The sequence below is a fragment of the Oxyura jamaicensis genome, chromosome 11, assembly GCF_011077185.1.
Source record: "Oxyura jamaicensis isolate SHBP4307 breed ruddy duck chromosome 11, BPBGC_Ojam_1.0, whole genome shotgun sequence".
NCBI lineage: Eukaryota > Metazoa > Chordata > Aves > Anseriformes > Anatidae > Oxyura > Oxyura jamaicensis.
Window position 1 is genome coordinate 14,543,497 of NC_048903.1, and position 21,800 is coordinate 14,565,296.

General features: G+C 40.0%; 1 protein-coding gene across 4 annotated transcripts in view; it reads right to left on the reverse strand.

Annotated features, from left to right (window-relative positions):
- Positions 1-10,047, reverse strand: part of ADAMTS18 (ADAM metallopeptidase with thrombospondin type 1 motif 18) — an 80,796-nt gene extending 70,749 nt beyond the window's left edge. The window contains exons 1-3 of one of the 4 annotated variants that reach the window (XM_035336855.1): positions 9,715-10,047; positions 9,468-9,552; positions 7,302-7,618 (exon numbers count right to left, since the gene is read on the reverse strand). In XM_035336855.1, the coding sequence (XP_035192746.1) occupies positions 7,302-7,618; positions 9,468-9,552; positions 9,715-9,816 (504 nt within the window). In that variant the 5' untranslated portion in view covers positions 9,817-10,047. Of the gene's footprint in view, positions 1-7,301; positions 7,619-9,467; positions 9,553-9,663 lie in introns of all 4 variants that reach the window. The other 3 variants (XM_035336853.1, XM_035336856.1, XM_035336854.1) reach the window with 3 other exon arrangements.
- Between the last annotated feature and the right edge of the window lie 11,753 nt (positions 10,048-21,800).

A 21,800-nucleotide genomic window follows, 5' to 3' on the forward strand; every position in this document is an offset into this window, starting at 1 on the left:
TACTTACACCCAGGAGACAGTGAAATCAAATGCAAATAGCTCTGAAATTGTCTTATAGAATGAACTGATAAATTACTGGCATCACAGCTCTGGATGTCTTCGTACAGCATCACCCCAGCTTTTATCTTACCCCATCCATGGACTGCAAATTTCAAAATCACATTAGCTGAGAAGAGTTCTCAGACCTCTGCCCTTTTCTCAGTGTTGGCAGTACTGGACGGCAGTCCCAGTGATCAAACTAAATCTCTTTTGAGTATGGGGCACACTGTGCATCAGGGACACAATCATTGCAAATTAGAAAGCATTATCTTAAATACCTTGTGCACATAAACGTAACTGCAACTCAAAAACTTTAAGTGCCAAACCAGTGTACTGGCTGTACAGAGAGACTAAAGAGGAAGCAAGTTTGAAAAAACAAGGTTTAAGAACAGTTTTGATATCACTGTTTGCTCAAATTAAGTGGACTGTGCCTCAGGACCAGTGCACAACCAAGATACTCCTCTGCTTTTCACTCACTCCACTGCTGTGTGTCATGTATGGAGCTGTGGAAGTGGGCTGCTTGAGTTGGACTTGAACTACAGTTTCACAGGCTGTCATTGTGGTTTGGGTAAACAAAAGACTTTAGATTCTGGGTATGCAAATCTGGTATCTTCCTCAAGCTCTTTTGAAGTGGAGAAAGGGTAAAAGAGAAATAAAATCTTGTTTAAGTTAATTATTAGTAACTGAAAGTGGCTATTAGTTTTTAGAATCTGCCTCTAAAAAGGGAAATATTTTAGATGTTCAACAGTTCATGGCTGTGGAGAAGAGAATATGTTGCATCTCAGCAGCAGAGATGGTATGGTCCAAACAAAATAGTGGCACTTAAAATAAAAATCCTCATTTACATCAAAGACATCCTGTTATGAGGAGGTCAAGTCTGCACAGACAGGTCATCCTCTCCTGACCCTTACGAGGGCATTTGGCTGTTAGCTTCTCTCAAATGGACTAGGGAAACTGTGGGAACTAAGCTTTGTGGAAAGATTTTGCTACAGCAAGAAAAATGCTGATGTTTCAAGTATAGATAAAGTCTACTGATTCATTTAGAAGTCACAAGACTGCTTCTTAGAAAAGAAAGGTCAGGACAAACTGCCTATCTACACACAAGTGGATGACCCCCCTGTTTCTGGAACTGTTTTTAGGGTGCAAGCACTGGTGCTCACAACAGCCTAAAGTTTGTTCTGAAATACACCAACAAAGAATTTCCATGCTCTTACTGCCAGTTAAGCAATAATGGAGCAGGCAAAATTAACTTAGAGGACTAGCTCCTGTGGGCAGTCTTGAGAACTGTTCTATGTTCACAGCCACTGTGTTCAGGCTGATGGAGCCAAACTGCTCATACTCAGTGGCAGAATTACCTCTATGTATGTTCAAGGGTTACAGTTTGTTGTTGTTGTTTGTTTGTTTGTTTTTAATAAACCCTGGAAGAAACACAACCTCTATTACTCGTCTTGTCCAGTGGAGACAGATTATTCCTCCAACATTAATCCTATTTAACTCCATATCTCACCTTTGAGGTATCAGTAGGATCACAATGGGATAACACTGTCTTTGTCTTGCAGAGTTAAAACCAGAGTTGAACAGAAAGCTTATCTGACAGATATGGAGGAGGGCAATCAATAACCTAATTATGCAATTCATTTCCTATCAACAGTCAATACAAGGCTGAGATCAAAAATATTTTGTATTTGTCTAGTATAATTTAAAGTATCTTCAAGAATATGGCTTTTGTTTTTCACTGTCACCTCATTTTCCTTGGAAAATTTTTCCTTCTTTCCTCTTTACTGTATTATGGGATGAATAATGACCCAATGTCCATCAAGATAGTGGACAAAGTGATGATCCTGTGAAATACAATTTGTGTTTTATAGAGGATAGAGATGTATTGCTGTGTGAATATAAGGAAGGTCAAAGAACTTATGTTCCATATGTTGTTCATTTTGTTCTCGTGCAACAGCAGAAATTATAGAATTTGTATATTGACTTGTGGATGGACTAAAATAGCTTTTAGAATGAAACAAATCTTCTCTTCAAGGTCCTACTGGGCCAAATTTTGTCCTGTTTTTACAGCTGCAGGTTTCTAAAGGAACTTCATTGCAAACAGCAATTGTTTTGTATTTTTACCACCGGTCTGGCTCACTGATTATGATGGGGGTTTGTCTGAATAAGAACACTGGGATCTGTCTCAATATACTTAACTGGACTTTAAAGTGTGAGCTCTAGGTATAAGAAGTTGTTAGTATGAACTTAAGTAATACTAATATGGGGTGCAATTAAATGACTACAATGCATGGTTACATGAGTTGCCTTGTCTGCCTGCCTCTTAGGTGGCCAGACTGTGCTAAGAGGCTTTTATTTTGTGGCTTCTTTGATATTTTGAGAAACGTCCTGCCCTCAGACATGCACACACAACTACCAGCAAATTAATACATCTCCTGTTTATCTCTCAGAGCTACATCTAACCCTTTCTCCAGTCATAGACTCCTCTGACAGCTCAGTGAGTGTAACATGATTCATCCTTCCCTCCTCTTTCTCTTCCCTTGACTAGACACTAACAAACACAACAGAACTTGAGACAAGAGAAAGAGGCCCCTTATAATGAAAGATTCAATCACATCTTACCAAAAACAAAAGAGGGCACTAGCTAGTGCATGAAGCTGACTCCACTCTTCTAATTGAGGTGCATAAATAAAAGGGGCAGAATGGCCCATATTCTCTTCTAGCATAAGCAGGTGCAGTCTGTCAGGCCTCCATGCTAGCACATTTGTTTAGGGCTGAATTTGGTCTAAACAATAAAACTCTGTATCATACAGTTTTAAAGGACTTGAACTGTTCCACTGAACTGTACTGATTTTCTCTCTGACCCAAAATACAGATGCATGTCTCCTCTATGATGTAATGGTAGGAGCACTCCTTTATGTTGTACATGTTTTTTTCTTTTTTTCTTTGGGGCGGGGGGTGGGGGCACATGCTTTGTACTTGCCATATGCCCTCACCTCTCCTCCACCAAATAGCAGCAACATTCCCACAAATGCTGTATATAAAAACCAACTCATTCATTATGATCAGTATTTTCTATATTTTGTGTATTGGACTACAATGTAAATTTGTTTGACTCTTAAAGAGAGGGTTCTTGTTCACAAGGGGACTGTGATTTCAGTTCCTAAATGCACAGTTATAAATTACTTTTAAGACTGTCTCTAGAACACAACTTGACTACTGACGACTCTGAGGTTCTCATTTCTTCTGCCCTGATTTAGTGTGTGACTGCAAACCACTCACTTTATACAAGAGATTATGTATACTTAGACCTAACATATGCAGCACATAAGGAGACAGAAAGGAGACAAAAAGCATGTAAAAAGAGACAATCAACACACAAACAGTAGTAAGGCTTTTAAAGACAGAGTCATCCTGGAAGTGGGTTTAAAGATGGTGAACCTGACATAGATACCTGTTTTTAACACAGGATAGAGTGCATAGTATGTCTTTGAGGATGGGCAAAGAGGCAAGGGCAAGTAGTTGGGAATACAGAAATGGCCAAACTGAATACTTCCTAAAACAAAATAAAAATAAGTCTGATTCTAACAGTGGCCTGCATCACTTATTTCAGAAAAACTGAAAATAGAACTTTGTTTTGTGGCTTTGGCTCCCAGTAATATAGCTAAAGGCAAATATAAGTATTGATATATTACTAAATAATATCAGTAATAATAAACTATAATTTGAATAAGTTAGAATTAGCTCAAGAATTAGCTCATTGAATAAGTTAGAATTAGCTCAAGACAGGAGCTTGGAAAAAATGGGGAAGAATGAGCAGCTTGAATTGAACACAGAAACATAGGATGAAGCAGCAAGACAAACCAGCGGCCTGGATGTACACATTGGGAAAGCACAAGGAACTTGTGGAACTTAAAGGAAAATCCAAGAAGTCATTCTTGACTATCAGAAGAGTTTTATTAAAAGTGACAATGAACATCAGTGGGGAAAGGAGTTGAAAATTTTATAGGATTTTCTATTTAGGCCACATTAAGGTGAGAAAAAAGGAAGAAAGTAATTTTATATTTACAAATGCAAATGAACTCACTGACCCAAAGTTAGAAGAGTTAAACAAAAAAAAATAAACAAACAAGAAAAAGGCAGCCCTGAGAGTGAGGAAGTATTAGCAAAATATATGAACATTTAAAAAAATATATCAATTATCACAGCTTCTTTGGAGAGAAGGTATTATCTTCTCTACAGATAGTCCAGGACACATTTTTATGAAGGTATAGAAACTATACCTGTCTTTTGAGCATTTTTGATAAACTGACTGAATGACTCTGTGTTGTAGACCATGAGCCTGAATTTTACTAAATCTGACACCCTATTACCAAGAAAGTATGATACTGTTACTGAATGCCTGACAGTGAAGCAGGCACTTAAGATCTAATCAAGATTTCTTGCATACAAGTTAATTTAATCAAAATAAATAAATAAAAATCACAGCTTTCTTGCTGCATAGCTGATGCTCCAGCAAATAAAGGATGCTGACTGAAGCAAAAGTGCACAAAAGAAAGCAAGTTTCCCATTGACAATCAAAATACCTAAACACTTTAAAGATGAAAAGGCAAGAGGCAGTGCTCATAGTAAATTTGTGCATGCTATCCTAAAATGCTAACTTAATTTAGATGAGTACTTAATCAGATAAAGAGCGTGGACCCAGTTTTGCCTTTTGACACATCAAGGAAATTGCATTGACTGATGGAAACATTCAGTCTCAAATTAACAAGACAGCATAAAAACGTGAGGCCTTAGTGTCAACTAAGCTATTAAAGTGTAAGATACATCCATCTCTTAATAGATCTATACTGAAGCAACAAATTCTTGCTCCTTTCCAGTGTTAAGTTAAGGTCATCCTGCCTAACAAACCATTTCATATAGACACTCTCAAAAGTCCACTCTGCAGGCAATGGCAGATAACAGACAACTGAATGACTGAATACTCTAGGTCATCCAAAAAATTAGATCAAAGAGTCCCTGTAGTCTATTGAAATGCAATTGCTTCCAAATCACATTGTGGTGTTCCAGGCTTTAAAGAATGGGTCACTGCAGTTTTATTGTAGAGAAGCTATTGCTAATGAAAGGAACAATGGAAAGATTAGTGCTACCAACCATATAGAAGAAACACCACTTTCGGTTTAATTGCAGTGAACAAAACAAATAGGAAAGAAGGGCAACCAAGTGACAAAAGTAGTTGGTGCAAAGAGGATATAGGACCTATTCACAAGGTTCTCTTGATCAGAGCACAGCATCCAGACAACATATGATCACTGAATTTGGATCACAGTAAAAATGACGTGGTTGTCATGACAGACAGCTGACGACACATTTTTAAGAAGGCAGCCTTGCAAACTGAAAGACTAAGAACCCTGTTGACAATTTTCCTGATATTCACTAGGTGCACTGAAATTAATGGATGGATAGGGAGAAAGGAACAATTATACTTTGTGATACTGACTCTGCAGGAGATTATTGTAAGGTTTACTTCACTTACCAGTTTGAAATTACAGTTTAAGGTGAAATCTGTTGAATCTTGGAACTGATTAAAGAAAGAGACGGATTATAATTGATGATAGTGTAGGTACTGAAAATGTTCTGCCATAGTAAATTTGTTCAAGCCACAGTATTTATTCCCTTTTGATCAGTTTCTGGATCTTTTCTAAGTAAATCTTACCAGTCATAACAATCTCTATGTCGAGACAGTGGTAAAAGATCCATTTCAGTCTCAGTTAAGATCACCACATTCTGTTTCTCTGTGACCTGAGGCAGACTTGAACCTTCCTTCTCCAGACAAGACATGACAAGCCCAGCTTCACTTAGCTCATAAAGCATGTTAGAAAACAGAACGTGACCAAACAGGGGAGATCACCCAAATTTTACCTGTTGTATGTAGGCAGAGCACTTCCCTTAGAGGAAATGGCAAACACTGCAAAAAGTGAAAATGGCTTTTGTCTGAATAAAAACAATAAAGGCTTGTAGTTTTGAAAATTAAGCTTCTACAGAAATTCACAGCTAAGCACATCTGATATTGATATTTCGGGACTCCAAACATAAAAACAAAAGAAAGTTTCATTCCTGTTCCTGGCACCTGCTCCAAAGTCACATTCGCAACTGTTCAAAAGAACTATATAATATTAATTCCTTCAAACTACAGTGACTGCTGTGCCCAACACAGGAAAAAAAATAGAGCATACAAAATATAATCCAGACTACTTCAACCAATTATCAGTATTCAACAGTTCTTCCAAGTGAACCACCCTCTTTTCAAGTCACTGGTTACTATTTCAAAGGAAACACTGGATGTCTGAAGTGCCCCTCTTTTGGTCCCATCATGCAGTTTAATAGCCCTTATGGTCAAGTACCTTTGCAAGAGAAATTTCTAGAGGGTGACCTAACATATCCTCTGGACCTTAATGAACTACAAAGCATAAAGACAGCTTCATATAACCTAACATTGTTGAATCTCCCTTCTTTAATCTGCATTCATAGCAGACTGCATGCAAGGTGTAAAATCTTTTGCCTAAAAGCCATCAATAACATTAACTCTGTAGATGACTATTCTGAGTTACATCAGTAAAGACTTCTCTGCAGGCAAAGAGCACCCTTAATATATTTTGGAAAAAAAAATAATTTGTGCATAATAATTTTTCATGAACTTGGATGACAGACATAAATATAAAATATGCAATGATAATATTTAACACATTCATAAGAGATCAACTCAACAAGACTTATAAACCAAAGAAGGCTGGAATTGTCAAAGGAAGCTAAGGGAAACTGGTTCATAACTCCTACTGAGCTAGGAAATTCACCCTTCCTTAAAGCAGTTGACAAACCTAGGTATAGTATTTTTTTCTCTTAAACTTATGGATTGATTTTTTCTTTATCCAAAGTAGTTCACAAAAGCAACAAGAACATTTACTTAAAAGCAGGAGAAAGGAGGAGAGACTATCACAAACTATACCGAATGAAAATTGCTATGGGCTAATTACTAGGACTACTAGTCAATCTTCTGTTTTTTCCTCAAAGACTATGATAAAAAAATACAAAAGGTGTGATGCAGTTCAGTGGCTATAACTAAATCTCTTCTGTTAAATGCACTACTGGTTTTAGGAAAGTCACCAAATGGTGTATGGTACATACATACAGATCTTTGCCAAAACTGCTACTGTTCCATATATGAAAATACTTCAAACACTGATTTGTTTTAAAGAAACACTTACCAAGCCTACACACGTAGATATTGCTACTGATGAGGTGCTATCGTTCCTTATAAATCCCTGGTAGAAACACTGCTCAATGTCATGTTCCTGAGAATTTGAGACTCCATCTTTCCCAAGTACCTGGACAATAAAACTGTTGCTTAAAATGGTTGAAGGTTTAAGTTCTAAGTGAAGCTCCTGTCCAAATGCTGAAAATTTGTAGTGCAAGGAACTCTTTGAACTCTGAGTTGATCTCTTTTTCCTACTACTGTGCAAAACATTGTGTGAAATGTACGATCCACTGGAATCCACTTTGACAGGTGTCACAAATACATAATCTGTAATGATAAAAAAGTTAACCATCAGCTTTAGCATCCAGCAAATAAGTGTCATTCTTACACAGTAAGCAGCAGGCCTTCCCTATGGTATGAAGAATTCCCTCATTTAAGGAAAGGCCTGAAAGCTCTACAGGCTATGTGTATATAGCCTTGACTGCGTATATTCATCCCTGTAAGTCACACAGGCTCTCAAACTGTTTGTTTCCTTTCTGCCCCACTGAGAGATACAGACTAACTAGCATAGCTGTGAACATTCCCACAATCATTCTTCTGAAGACATTTGTCATCACCAGCAGATCTGTAGATTTTCCCCTCCCCCTGTATTAATTGCTGTCAAATGTGAAGGCTGCTTTGGTTTTCGTTTTTTTTTTTTTTTTTTTTTTTCCTTCCCTAAGAATGCAGCAAATATTGTATCACTGTAGAGGGAACCATGACTGGACTTTGTAGAACTGTACCACTTGTTCAAATGGATTAAAGGATTAATTTATTAATGCCTTAACTGAGTGAGACCTCATCTCTTTGTAGTGACTTGATTAGACTGGGTTTCAAATTGTAATTGACCTTCAGCAGAAAGAGATTATATCCTACCTAATAACCTTTAGTCAGCCATTGCTAATTGCATGTCAAATAACTTTATTGTTTTGGATAAAATACGTGAAAAATTACAAAACTATTTGCAAGGAGAAGATCTACTCACACAGCCTAGAAAGGGAAAAAAAAAATAGAGGCCATGATCCAGCTAGCAGGCACCTAGCTAGAAGTACATGACCACTGCTGTTGAACTACTCATACAGGGATTACTTGGATGCTAGAAGCTTGGTCTGAATTTAATCAGTTGCTCAACTAGCACCATTGGCACCAGTTCCCAGTTATATGAGTAACTATGCTGAATAAACTGCTTCCCTGCCCCATTGAACTATTGAGCTGTACTTCTCTGCAAATACTTAAAGATGTCCATAGATTTGACAGTCAGACAATCCACTTCTAACACCCTTAGGAAAGAAGAAAAAACTCTTCCTTCATATGTTGTAACAGATGTCGCAAAAACTATCACTCTCCTCGCCTAAATAGATTTTATTGGATGCACATTAAGCTGAGCACATAACCAATGATAGGTTATTTTTTCTTAGACGGTGGAAACAATACATCGAGAGCTTTCACTTTCCTCAAGTGGCGTTAATCAACGGCAGAAGTTGAGGACTCTAAGCAGGCTAGTGGCCAAAAATGCAAGCAGCTGCTGGAGAGGGGGAATCCCCCAGTGAGCAGATGATAGGGTGCAAGAGGGTTTTCCTTTCTGCACCCTGGTGTGGTTCTCTATTGTACTTTGTTTCCACTCTCACCCAATAAAAAGCATACACTGCACTTCAAACTTCCCAAACTCATCAGCATCTAAGTGCTAGTCTCTGCAACCTGGGAACAAACTGCTCCTCAGCTCTCATTCACACAAGTCCAGGTTTGCTTTTGCTTAGCCTGCACTGCTCTGCTTCTTCCGCCCTCCCACCCAAATCTTTTCATTACTTTTGTCTCATTGCTTCCATAACAGATGCATGAGGCTTTGTTGTTGTGGCTACATACACATTCATCTTCCTAATCGCACATGTAAACGTGGATGTATTTACCATCTCATTTATTCATTCACTTTGCCTTTACCTATCATTACTTTTAGCTGTTCCACACAGGGCTGAACAAGTTAATCTCTGCCCAGGGTTAGCTATTTTATGGCAACCAACTTGCTTTCACTTTATGTTCCCTGAACACTGTGGAAAAAAAAAAAAAAAAAAAGCATCCACACAAATGTTCACATACATCACATAATCACATACATAGATACAGAAAGAGCTATACAAACCATGATTTAATTCACTGATGCTGATGCTGTCACTGGTTAAAGTTGCTGCATGAAACATGCAACAGAGGCAGCACAACTGAAGGGTCTGCAAGAGAAAAAAAAAAAAAAAAGAGAGAGAGAGAGAGAAAAGAAGCATTGGGCGAGATTTACTTGACAAGGGAAGGCAGAAAGACAAGGCACCAGAGACTGCAGTAACCTGGTATGCAAGTACTCTAGGCGATTGCAAAAGAAAGTGCTCTCGACCTGCCTTTACAGCGCTTCCAAGCCACGGGAGGGTCGGGAATTGCATGGAGCAGCCGCTGAGAACCGCAACAGGTACCGTCCAGCCGAGCAGCAGGAGACAGTCCATGTTCCGCCGCGCACCTGAAGCGCTGCTACCTGCTCCCCGAAGCGTGCGGCGGCCAAGCCCGGCTCCCCCGCATGGTCACCTGGGCTCTGCCCCGCAGCGGCTCCGGCGGCCGGCTCCGTGCACGGCGGCGGAGCCCATGGAGCGGCGCCCAGGTGAGCGCGCCCTCGCCGCCGGCGCGCACGCTTTAAGCCGCCGCCGCCGCCGCGGGGCAGCGCTGCCTCCGGCGCCGCGTCTCGGCCCGGCCGCCGCCCGGGGGGCGCCGCGGCGCGGAGCGGAGCGGAGGGGAGCGGGAAGGACCAATGGGGAGGCGGCGGGGCCGGGCCGGGCCGGGGTAGGGCTGTGCCGAGCCGAGCCGAGCCGTGCTGTGCCGTGCCGAGGAGGCCAGGGGCCGCAGGGAGCCGGGGGAGGCACCTGGTCAGGGGGCGGTGGGATGCGGAGGTTTTGCGGGAGGCTGGGCTGAGCAGGAGGGAGGCGGCCGCGGCACCTGCGGGGGGCTGAGGGACGAGGGGGGTGCGGGGGGTGGTGGAGGAGGCGTGAGGCTCAGCTGAAATGACCGGGGGTCTCGGTGCTGGTGTTGGGAGAGGGGAGTGGGGTCCGGCATCAGCCATCCAGCTTCGTTTGGAGAGAATGTACTGGTGTGGTCCATTGTTTCCAAAGGCAGCTTCAAGGAAAACACACAAACAATCAAAAGCAAACACAGATAACCTGTGAAGGAAATCCAGCTGTGATAGCCAAGACCCACTATTGAGCACTTACTGTCCAACACTGATGTCCACAAAGGAGCTGACTGCACACCACCTACATGTATTGAGCCAAAAGGAGCACCTGGTTCTGGTCTCGACTGGTCTAGTCCATGCTGCCAGGTCCCACATCCCCTTCTACAGAAAACATTGGTAAAGCAGGAAGGATCTGAATAATCTGAAAGGAAACATAAAACTGAAGTTAATGGGACATGTCGGGGATCAATACAGAACTTGTTTCTGATGGGTTTGGCTGCACTTACAGAATTGTCCCTCACCCTGTGATCTCCCTTTTGTGTCAGAGAGTTTTTCTGTATATGGCTCAATGCAATCTCACTCAAAATCTCCCTTGTCCCAGTGTCACACCACAAAAGCAGTAGCGGTGCCAATTTAAGGTGCCTGGCTGTTCCACTTGGCACAGGAGCTGGAGGACACAATGGATGCGAGGTGAGCTGGAGCTCTGCCTCCTTCACTGGGGGCTCTTGGCGACTGGGCTGGGACAGTGGATTAGGCAGAGCAGGGACAGTTTCCCTTCTAAAGCACTCTCCACCTTGAAACATTCAGTAACTTCCCAGGTGTGGAATTTCTCCTTCACCTCTCTGTTTCCCAATGGTTTTACATTGTCACCTTGCTGAATACGTTGTGGTAAAGTTTCAAGCCCTTTTTGTAATAACACAACTGTCACCTCCCTCTGAGTGCATTCAAAAGAAATAGCTGGCTACAACTTAGCATTTGTCCCAGCAGAGCAAAACACATAAAACATGCTCTGAAGAGTAGATAATAGGAGAAAATATAAAACTATAGGGCTGTAATTTTATAATCAGCCTTCAACACCCTGAACAGACAGACTTGACTGTATTCAGCAGACCATCTGACTGTGAAGACTGACATTTTACTTCTGAGAGGGGAGGGAAATAAGCATGGATTTCTAGCAATTATAAGAATTGTTTAAAAAAGAAAACAGCAACAACAACATCAAAACTTTCACCATAAACCAAGCACCACTGAAGGGAATTTTGAGCTTGCTTTCTATGGAGTTAAGACTTCACCCTGGGGATTTGTAGTTTCTGAGTGTGATCAAAGAAGAAGAAAAAATGTGATACTGCTTTGCATGCCTGTAAATGACATGTGTCCAAATTTGATTTGGCATTAGGCGGGGGACCCCAACCTTTCTTGGCCTGTAGGCAGCAACATTGATCAGTTCACATGCTCGGACAACATCACACTTTCCTCCCCCAGTCAATCAAGACCCCAGCAGTGACGGTCATAAACATCAGAGAATCCTGCAGGCAGCTCGTTACCATGTGCAAACATAGTTACCATGCGAACCCTTAGAGAAATAAAGCACCACAGTCAGTGGGGCGGTAAACAACGTTGTGTCAGAGGGTTTTCTGTCACCCCCCACTCCCTAGCATTTTCCACCTCAGATGACCAGCCAGAATATATTGTTGCAGAGGTGATCATTACCATGCTATGGCCTGTCACTGGACTCCTCTCTTCTCCCCAGGCTGTCAGGTTGGATGCTGCTATTTCTTCATGCTGATCAGTCCTGTAATGTTTTCAGTGGGTCTTTTCCTTCCCGTTTTCTTCCTTTATTGTTTGTATCCACCTGTTGCAGTTGGTTCTATCTACAAGAGAATGAATACAAGGAAATGTGTGATGCTTTTCACCTATAAACACCATTGCACTACCCATAATGGACTTGTGGAAGATCTCCAGCATTATGACATTCATCTAGGTACCATGACTCAGAAGTCAGGATTTCTTTATCTACAAAGGAAGAGCAGATGTTTTGCTGTGCTATACCAGCAGCAAATTACTGCTTCACCTTCATCCCCATACTGAGTCTTGCAAGAGGACAGCCAAGTTCTACCCAGGTGTTCCATCCATCCGCTCTCAGTATATCATACTGGAGTGCAAACTCTCCATACATATCATCTTGATGTCTGGATGCACAGACACTGAGTGTTCTTGTTTCCACTCACTAGCTTATTGCAGGAAATGAATGATTGTTTTCTATAACTTTGTATTTCCTAATTCTGAATCCATCTTTTCTTCTGAAATTCTACAGGTTTTTTTTGTTGTTTGTTTTGTTTTGTTTTCCCTAAGAACTATGATATCATGGCCATAGTGATAAAGAGTCTCTGCAAACATGGAACTCATGTTATTGGTAACACATCTAATGGGCATGCAAAAGAAATATGCCCTGTATAAAAATGCCATCATGTTTGTTTTGCCTGCTTTGTTAGAGCAAATTCTGTATTATGAGAGACATTTTTGACCACTAAGATGAGTAAATCATTCATAGAAGTCTGTTGTCTGATAGCTACCACCTCTTCCTCTGTCAACCTCAATTATTTTTCCAGACACATTTGTATTAGAAATTGATCTGAATAATTTATATGATACCTAAATAATATATGATTGGACAACTGGGAGCAGAGTACTTCCAATAAGAAAATGGAACAGTGGGGGCTTGTTTTAATCAGGAACTTTAGTCACATGGTACTGAGCGAATAAAAATAGTAGAATCAGAACAAATAATGTTTTTGCTAACTCTGCATTCAGTTTCTGCAACTTTGCATTACTACTTAACCATTTCTGTGACTATTGCTTATCAGGCTACGTACTTGTTGAGTTATTCAGGGTACTTCCAGGTTAATATCTGTGCTCTGTGTTTCTCCTCATGGAGATGTTTCACTCTTGTGAAGCTTTGACTTCAGTTACAGTGAGTGCTGATTAACCACATGCTGGGTGAAACTCCTGGTGGAAAAGTCTTCATGGAAATGTTTTTACAAATGAAAATTACCCTTTTTAGAATTAGCTGATAGTTTTCAAGACACATCAAATTCATCTTTGTCACAAGTCAAGTAGGCTCCATACTTGGTTATGCTCCATACATACCACCACTTTTAAGGTTTTTCATTCTTGTTGTACTATTCATTGAATAATCTCAAGGCAATTTGTGAATTTATATAATTTATCTGCAGAGTTCAGCAACTGTTACTCAGTTGTAGCAGGACAAAACATCCAATCCTGCTAAATATGAGCAACTTGAAAAATAACTCATGGAAGGATTACATAGATACACATATAGATTACATGTAGTGGCAGGGATGCAATCATCTGGTACAAAACTACATTTGTGTGGTTGTCTGGATGTTATCTAACCCACTCTGTACCATTCAGTTAAAGAAGAGGTGAGATCTCTTCAGCTGGCACAGATGACCAAAGCTCCTCTGTCGACTGATGTACAGAATCTGGGCAGACCAGCTACTGCATCCCTCCTGCCAGAAAGATCCCTCCTGCAGAAAGGAGGTCATAAACAAAAGTTCATGGCTGACCTCCCTGCCACAGGGAGCTCCTCAGGTAAGGATATGGGGGCACAGCAGGAACACAACGCATCCCAGAGGACTGACTGCTGGCTTTTCCTCCAGCTAGAACAGCATTAGCAGTACTCTTACTTCCATGGAGTACATTTATAAAGCACTAGACATTACCATGATGTCTGCTAACAGCAGATCTACTCCTGTACCATATCCTTTCCACTCTCCCTGAACGTTAAAGGCTACTCTCATAAAACGAAACAATGAGGCCTTCTTTGTTTACTTCCGTGAAATCTGAAACTGGCTACAATATTCTCAGGAATGGAAAATGCTAGTCTAGCATATTCCCAAAAGCACATACAAAGCACACTTCAGCATTTCTAGCCAGTGTACAGTTTATAATATGAGCTACTGTAATAAAGTTGCTTTTGCATGATGGTTAATTGCATTCTTCAGTGACACATGGCATGGGCTATACCATGTCACTGGTTATTCTGTTTATAGGTAACTGTATTCCAGCTGACATGGAAACTGGATAAGTAACAAAAACATCTACTGGTTGAGTTGGTGTGGTTCCTCCATTAATTCATGTTCCTTAAGGGCCTGAAAAGTTCACAGAATAAAATTCCACTGTCTCTCCAGTTGCTGTATTAAATTCTACTTTCTGCAGAAGCCTCAAAACGTGGTGTTAGGACTGAAGTTATTTCCTCACATGGTCTCTAAACCCACAGTTTTCAGATCGCATCCTATAAATTCTGGCAAACTCCAAGCAATAAAAAGTAATCTCTGTGGAATAGGTTTTCACCACCATTTACAGTAATATTTTCTGTCAATAAGCCCCTAAGTTCATTTCACATAGCTTTTTAATCACAGCCACTGGAAAAGGAGCTTGATCCAGCATTCCTCCTGTACCCGAACTCCCAATGAAATCAAAGAAACAATGTTTACATTTTTTCTTCACCCAATTTGCACGTAGTGCTCGGCTGTTATAGTCCCAAATAAATGCTTTTGATTACAAATATTAAACACAATTTTCTGCTTACATGCATTTCTCTGTATTGCACAGCATGTCCATCCTAATTTGATTAGTTCTACACATTTATTTGTGCTAGCTGGACATCCTACTTTCTGGCAAGGAGCATGAAGTTCCAGCTATCCTGCTGACTTGCTACTATTGTACTTTCTCTGTCCTGCCACACAAGAGATTTGGGCTCAGGAGCGGAACTAAACCCACCTCCGTGCTGTGCTGGGTGCTTACGGCTGACATACAGCAACTTCACAGAGCAATGTTCTGCATTTCTCTTGCAGGCAGTGCTTTAGGCTAACACTTAGATTTTAGATGAGATTAACTGACTTGCATTTCCAGTGTCACCAGCAATTTTTAGAGGGGGAGGGGAAGCCAAGGAAGCCAGAAAGACAGCCTAAAAACTCGGCGAGTAGCATTGCTTTGGCTTAGATCCAGATGTCACAAGTTGCTGCCACAGTGTCCCGACACACTGCGGCTGGAAAGTGAACAGGGGGAAGCTGCAGCTCAGTACATGGGGGCTCTGTCACACACCCACACCAAAATTAAATGAAAATGTCCATCACTAATAGAAGGAAAATAAAAGCTGTCATTGTGGGTGGCCCGACTATGGCTTTGCAGGCAGTACATTTTAGAAGAGTTTTCCTGGAACCTTTCCAAGTGTAATTAAAGAACAGGTACCTCCAAACTCACAGAATTCTAATAAAAACAATTATGCAGTTTATAACATTGTGCACGTGCCAAAATTTGTATTTATACAATGGATCAAAAATGGCACGGGAGAAATCATGCAGTCCAGCAGGTTCAAAGATCCACTTTGAAAGCGCTTTTCATAAAGGCTGATTTGCACTATACCCGAAAGGCTGTGTAGCCTATGGAGTCACAGAGATGTATTTAAAACTCCTGCAAATTACTTCTAAGACACTAGTATTGGTTTCAGACATACTTTGGCATAATGTGCAAGAAGGAAAGCCCAGCCTCTGTTGCAGTCAGCCAGCATCTGCACCCCAGAAAAGGATAAACCAGGCCAAGAAAGAAAATCCACGTGGAAGTTTCAACCTCTCTCTTCCATGACAGGAATGTATGAGGTTACTACAGTTCCAAAACAAATGGCACTGGAATGAAATGGTACCTCATTCATTGCTTATCAGTTCTTCTTTTCAACTCTGTAAATAAAATATACTTGCTTAATCCAGTAGATGTTCTTTTCTCCCCTACTCCTACTAGCATTGCTTCTTCTCACTCATCCTTGACATATTATCTTTATTCATTTTGTTTCTAGACTGGAAAGGTAACTTCTGCTGATGCGACTTGTTCCCTTTTTGTAATAGCTACAAGTGTGAGCATCAGTTTGGGTTGCTTTATAAGACAAGACCTACAATGAAGATTTTCCTGCTTGTGTCCAGTTAGTTTCAGGGTGGGATTCTGAGTGCAGTGATGAAAATTTCAAGTGCACTCCAGGGACTTAATTTTCCAAAGTACCAAGAATTCACAGCCCCATTTGAGATCAATAGGAGCTGAACCTGCTCAGCATTTCTGAACATGACTCCCTGTACTCTTTTGAATAACATACCCTGAGAAGAATATTGCTGGGAAGATTTAGTCTCCAGTCCTTTCTACATGTGTTTTTTCTTTTATTTGGTACTAATTTCATGGGCCAACCAAAGAAGAAAATTGGCTTCTCTCTCCTCTGAATTTCATTATTTGCAGATTTTTTTAATACAAGATAATGCTTCTTTGGCTGGCTCCTGGGATTCCTCTATTAAAAACTTCCCCCCCTTTTCACATCAATAAGCCTTTGTTACTTCAGCCTTCTTGTCTGGGAACATAGACTGCAAAGAAGTTCACAAGGCTTTTCAGTCCCTTCTGTATAAAGGTTGCAGCGTACCCACAAATACTTCGTTATACCATTTTCAATTGAGTATTAGCCCATTTCCTATGAAAATTGTGTGCTTTTACTTCTGATGCCATGTATGCTCATCTTCCTTTTGTCATTGTCTGCCGAAGCCCACCAACTTCTTCTCTTTCTTACCCAAAACGGACCTCTCCATGGGAATTTTAACTGTAGCTTGGTGATCAAATGTGAAAATGTCTCCCACAGAATTATGGAGCAGTTCCATATCTGCTTCTGTAAGAAAGGGTTTACAGCACCATGCAATACTGTACAAAGAAGGCGTTGTCTAATAAATCTGCATAGATACTCTATTTGCTCTGTACTGAAAGCTGTGTATTGAAATACTTCAAACTCTTTTACCATAACAAGAGTGGGATTTATGTTAGACATTGGAAAACTGTATTTTTCTTTTTGAGGACTAGATTCATATGTCTTGTAGGCTATTTTGCACAACAATGGCAGTGAACAATCACTTCACAGCTCTGTATAGAAGTATGAACTCTAACTATTTAAGTCTTTATTCTCTTTGACTGGTAAGACAAGGTCTTTATTACTTAACTTTTACTTTCTGCAAAGAAGGATATTTACCACCACTATCTTTCTTGCCAAAAGATGACGATAACAGTTGAAGAATATGGTAGCAGTAGTTGTACAGAACCTCATCAGCTAGGTGCTAAACACACGCAGCACAGAAAATTGGTCCTATCCCAAGAGCTCAGCTTACAGTTTTTAATTTACCACAGCTTTCTTTGCATTCCTAATTTGCAAACAAAACTATTCCCTGACTGTGGTGTTGATTTCCAAAGGTATTTCAGCATGTTTAGGAGTCAAACAGTTGTTTTACGAACTGTGTTGTACTGGTTGCCGTGACAACATTTAATAATATCTTACTGTGTGTGTTTACTGAGTGGAAAGTGCTTGATTTTTGTCTATTTTTGATAGGGCTGCTGTTAGGAAGAAAAAGGAGTGAAATCATTTTAGGCTGTATGCCTTTAACATTGAAATTAACAGCCCCTCTTCAGCTGAAGTCAATAAGGGTAGAATTGGAATTACTGGTGGTAATTCTTAACTTGCATATTGAGACAAACACTCTAGTAGGGCAGAAATGTAAAGGTAGCTATAATTAAAGAAGTGATTTTTAGCCATATTACAATAAGAGAAATGTAGAATATATTCTTGAAGATCCTAGTCATGCAGGATGAAACCCTACTCAGAAAACACTTGAATACCAGTCTAATGTTGTGTATGTCCATGTTTGCCAAGAGACACCTTATAACCAAAACCCTTCCCTTCTTCTTCGTCGTCATGAAATACCAAATGCTGTGAAAGTGCTGCTGCTTTGTTCCATAGATGAACTTTTAAAGAGTTTAAAATTAATAAAATTGGTTTAATGGACTTTTCAATCATTTTGCTTTTGATGAGAGTAGGGTTGTGGTGTTTTTTTTTTTTGTTGTTTGTTTTGTTTTGTTTTTCTTGAATTGAAATGAGATTTAAAACCTTCTTCTTGGCAATGCTGACAACAGCAACATTGTGCTAGAGCTTCATAACCAGAAACTGAAACCGATTAGTCTGAGGGTAACCCGATTATTTCCTACCCACGCTCACAGGATAATTTTACTGAGTTGCATCTAGCAAGAAGTAAAGTGCTGATTCCAGCTCTGCCAGGCCAGCGCTTGTTGCCTGCTGTCCTGATGGTATGAAACTGCAGTCACACAGTGCATGATTCATGGTAGGATATACACACAGGATCTTTCAGAGGGCTGTGGAGTGCCTTATGTGTCTAGGACTTAGAGACAAAAAAAAATTATTTGCAGTCAGAAGTTAACACACTGAAGTCTACAACTAGAGTTATCCTGGCCTGTTTTCTTGATCCAGAGCAAAGTGGACTGTAAAGCAAAGAAAAATGTGACAGGTAAAATCTGAATTATATTGACAACGTACTTTTGCTTTTTATGACCTATAATAAGCCAAAACACAAGATTATTTTTTTTTCATGGACACATTTTGTGTCCCTTTGATTACATATGTAGTCTGTCTTGCCCATTTGCAATCACATGCTAAGGGTGTCAGGAGCAGCAAGACCTAAGTGCTGTTCTTGTGAGTAAACACCATTTGCAGCAACACTGCAAACTGAGGAAAACAGGCAGTGTATTAGATATCTCTTTTCCAATTTTATTTTTTTTTTCTAAAATCCTGCTTGCTCACAGTACACAGACAATGTGATCTGAAAGCATATTGTTTTGGATGAGGGCCAGCCAGCTGGGATTCCTTTACAAGTACCTGAAAATAGAACCAAGGTAGGGCATACCGAGGTGAGCAGCTTCCAGATTTTACCTGAAAGCTCTGTAGGTGGCCTAAGGCCACTTGAATCTAATCCAAAACAGGCACCTGGCTCTGGCCTGGATGCCTGCCAGTTTCATAGCATATTCTATCCCTGAATTATGGTGTCTGGACTTATTTCACAGCTTATTGTTGTATGTCTTTTTAAACTAATTCCTCACTGAAAGATGTTTGAAATTCAAAGCTTTCTTCAGTTTCCCACTTTATTCTGGAGCTGCAGACACTTGCCTTACTAGGTCCGGGGAAAACCTGCTCTAACAACTCACTAAATAGAGCTTAACACTTTCGTAGTATGCAGGTTGTTGTTCTTGGGAGGAGGAAGAAAGGGGATAATAGGGGTTTGTGTGATGGCTTTACTTGGTTGATAAACATATGATGAGGTATATCTTTTGTAAGCAAGTTTTCACCACAAAGTTTTCACTAAGTGCTTGTGCTGCTTAATTTTTAAAGCACTTTTTTATAGGTGCAAAGGCAGCAATCTTCTTACAGTGATTAAAGCTTGGTTGTTTATTAACCAAAAACGTGGCTTGTATATGCTAGCCCTTGATTATCATAGGGCTTTTATTATGGCTCAGTCTTTCTTATTTTAGAGAGATTTTTCTAACTTCTTTATGGGTTGCCTAGAAGCAAATAGAGTATGGAGCTTCATGGCTATTGGACTCTTTCAGAATACCATGTCAGACTTGTTCATATTCCAAAACTCCTAATGGAGAAAAGAAATCCCCCAAAATCCAAATGTGAACAGTATACTCGATGTTTCCTCCACAAAGGAATAAAATACTTAAAATACTTAAGGGAGAATTCAGCAGTGGATGATACATGTAAATATGAAAACTTTTCCCTTAGAGCCAAATGTTTTGCTTTTGATGTTGAAATATTTTAAGTGGAAAAAATGACAGGATTTCTCAGTGCTACAAGGGCAGCTTAAATGGTAATGTATTCATCTTTCTTCTGCTATCAGATCTGTCAAAATGGTTTGTATCTTCATGATTTTGTATAACCAGCAAATCTAATCCTTACCAGATGCCTGGACTGTTTACTGCAGTGTTGCATATTCCTAATTATGCTGCTATCTGACCATCTTAATACTTGATTATCATCATTACACTCAGCAGTCTTCTTAGCTGAACTTTTAAAGAAACAGAAAGGTGATCAGAAAATTCAGCAGAGTTCTGCAAACTTCTTTCCTGAGTTTGGTAGCCTCACTCTTACAAGAAAACATGTTGCTGGTTAAACAGCCCAGAAAAGAATGACTTGACCAGAATAACTAACTACTGCCTGAGGGCATGTTCCTTCCCAAATGTTGATTTGAAATTGCTGATCAAGTGTTAGATTAACTAAATTATTTACAACTCTCAATTAATAAATACCAAAGCAACTTTGCTATGAAAACTACACAGAACATTAAACAAAGAGAATAATGTCCATGTCTGCAAAAATCACCTGGAATGGTTTGTCAGATACCAGGGCATTACACAGAGTAGAAGAGATTTCTACAGAATCATCTTCAGGGGTAAATCAAGGGGAGTCTGTTACTTCCCACCTTAAAGTCTACTAAGTGATTCAGAAGTATTCAAAGACCATTAGGCCTATAGGAAAATCACAAATAACTTGAAAGTCAGAACACTTTGCCTGAGTTTATGCGTTGTATCAATAATAACAGCAAGCCCAGGAGAGACTAAGGGTTCAGGATATGAACCTATTACATGTGTATGTGGAGTGTAGAATGTGGGAAGCTTTGGGCTACCACATTTCTGTCCAGGTTTTCCCAGACATAATGAAAGTGAGAATAACATGTCATGCATCCCAAATACATGGGATCCATTGTTCATATACTCCAGAGTAGATCTGACCATATGCATTAGATATGCCTGTGAATGACCTTGATCAGCTCATCAGAATCGTAAACAGCCATCACAATGCCTCAAAAAGTATCTAAGTAGAAAAAGAGGACATGCTTGGAAAAAGTCAGATGCAGTCCTTGATAAATTGTGTAAGTACAAATTTCACTCGCTATGCTTACTGTTATCATTATAAAAATATCTGAAGATATCACTCAGATTGTGTCAGAAAAAGGACCTGAATCCATAGGTATTTGAAATGGAGAATTCAATTTTATTGCTGTGTGCTCTGTGCAGAGAGATTAGAAAGATAGATCACTGTTCAGTCTTCTCTAAAGAGGGACAGAAACAAGTGCTGGTGTTCAAGAGGGATTTATGCATCTTGTATCATTAAACATTCAATAAGCCTTCATTATTTCAATATGCAATTCATTTTTTTCCAGCCTAGTTGATGTGTTTGATTCATATTCACTAAAAATCTTGACCTTAAACACAGATCTGAAGGATTTTAAGCACTTTTGGAAACACCCTGCAATGTATTTGTAGCTTGAATAGGCTCTGAAGCCCCTAGATGGAGAAAGACAGTCTTTCATATTTAGTGTGACTGAAACATTTGGAACTCCAAAACATACATTTACTGTACAACCATACGTGCCCTGCCTTGGACTATAAAACTGGAAAGTCAAATGGTGAAGTAATTCTACTCTCTGCAACATGCCACCATTATTTTTGTATAGTGGAGTATAACTGGATTTGGAATGGTTGGTGCAACGTGCTACTCTAGTGTGGCTGAACGACAACACTTGAAAAAGCTATGTT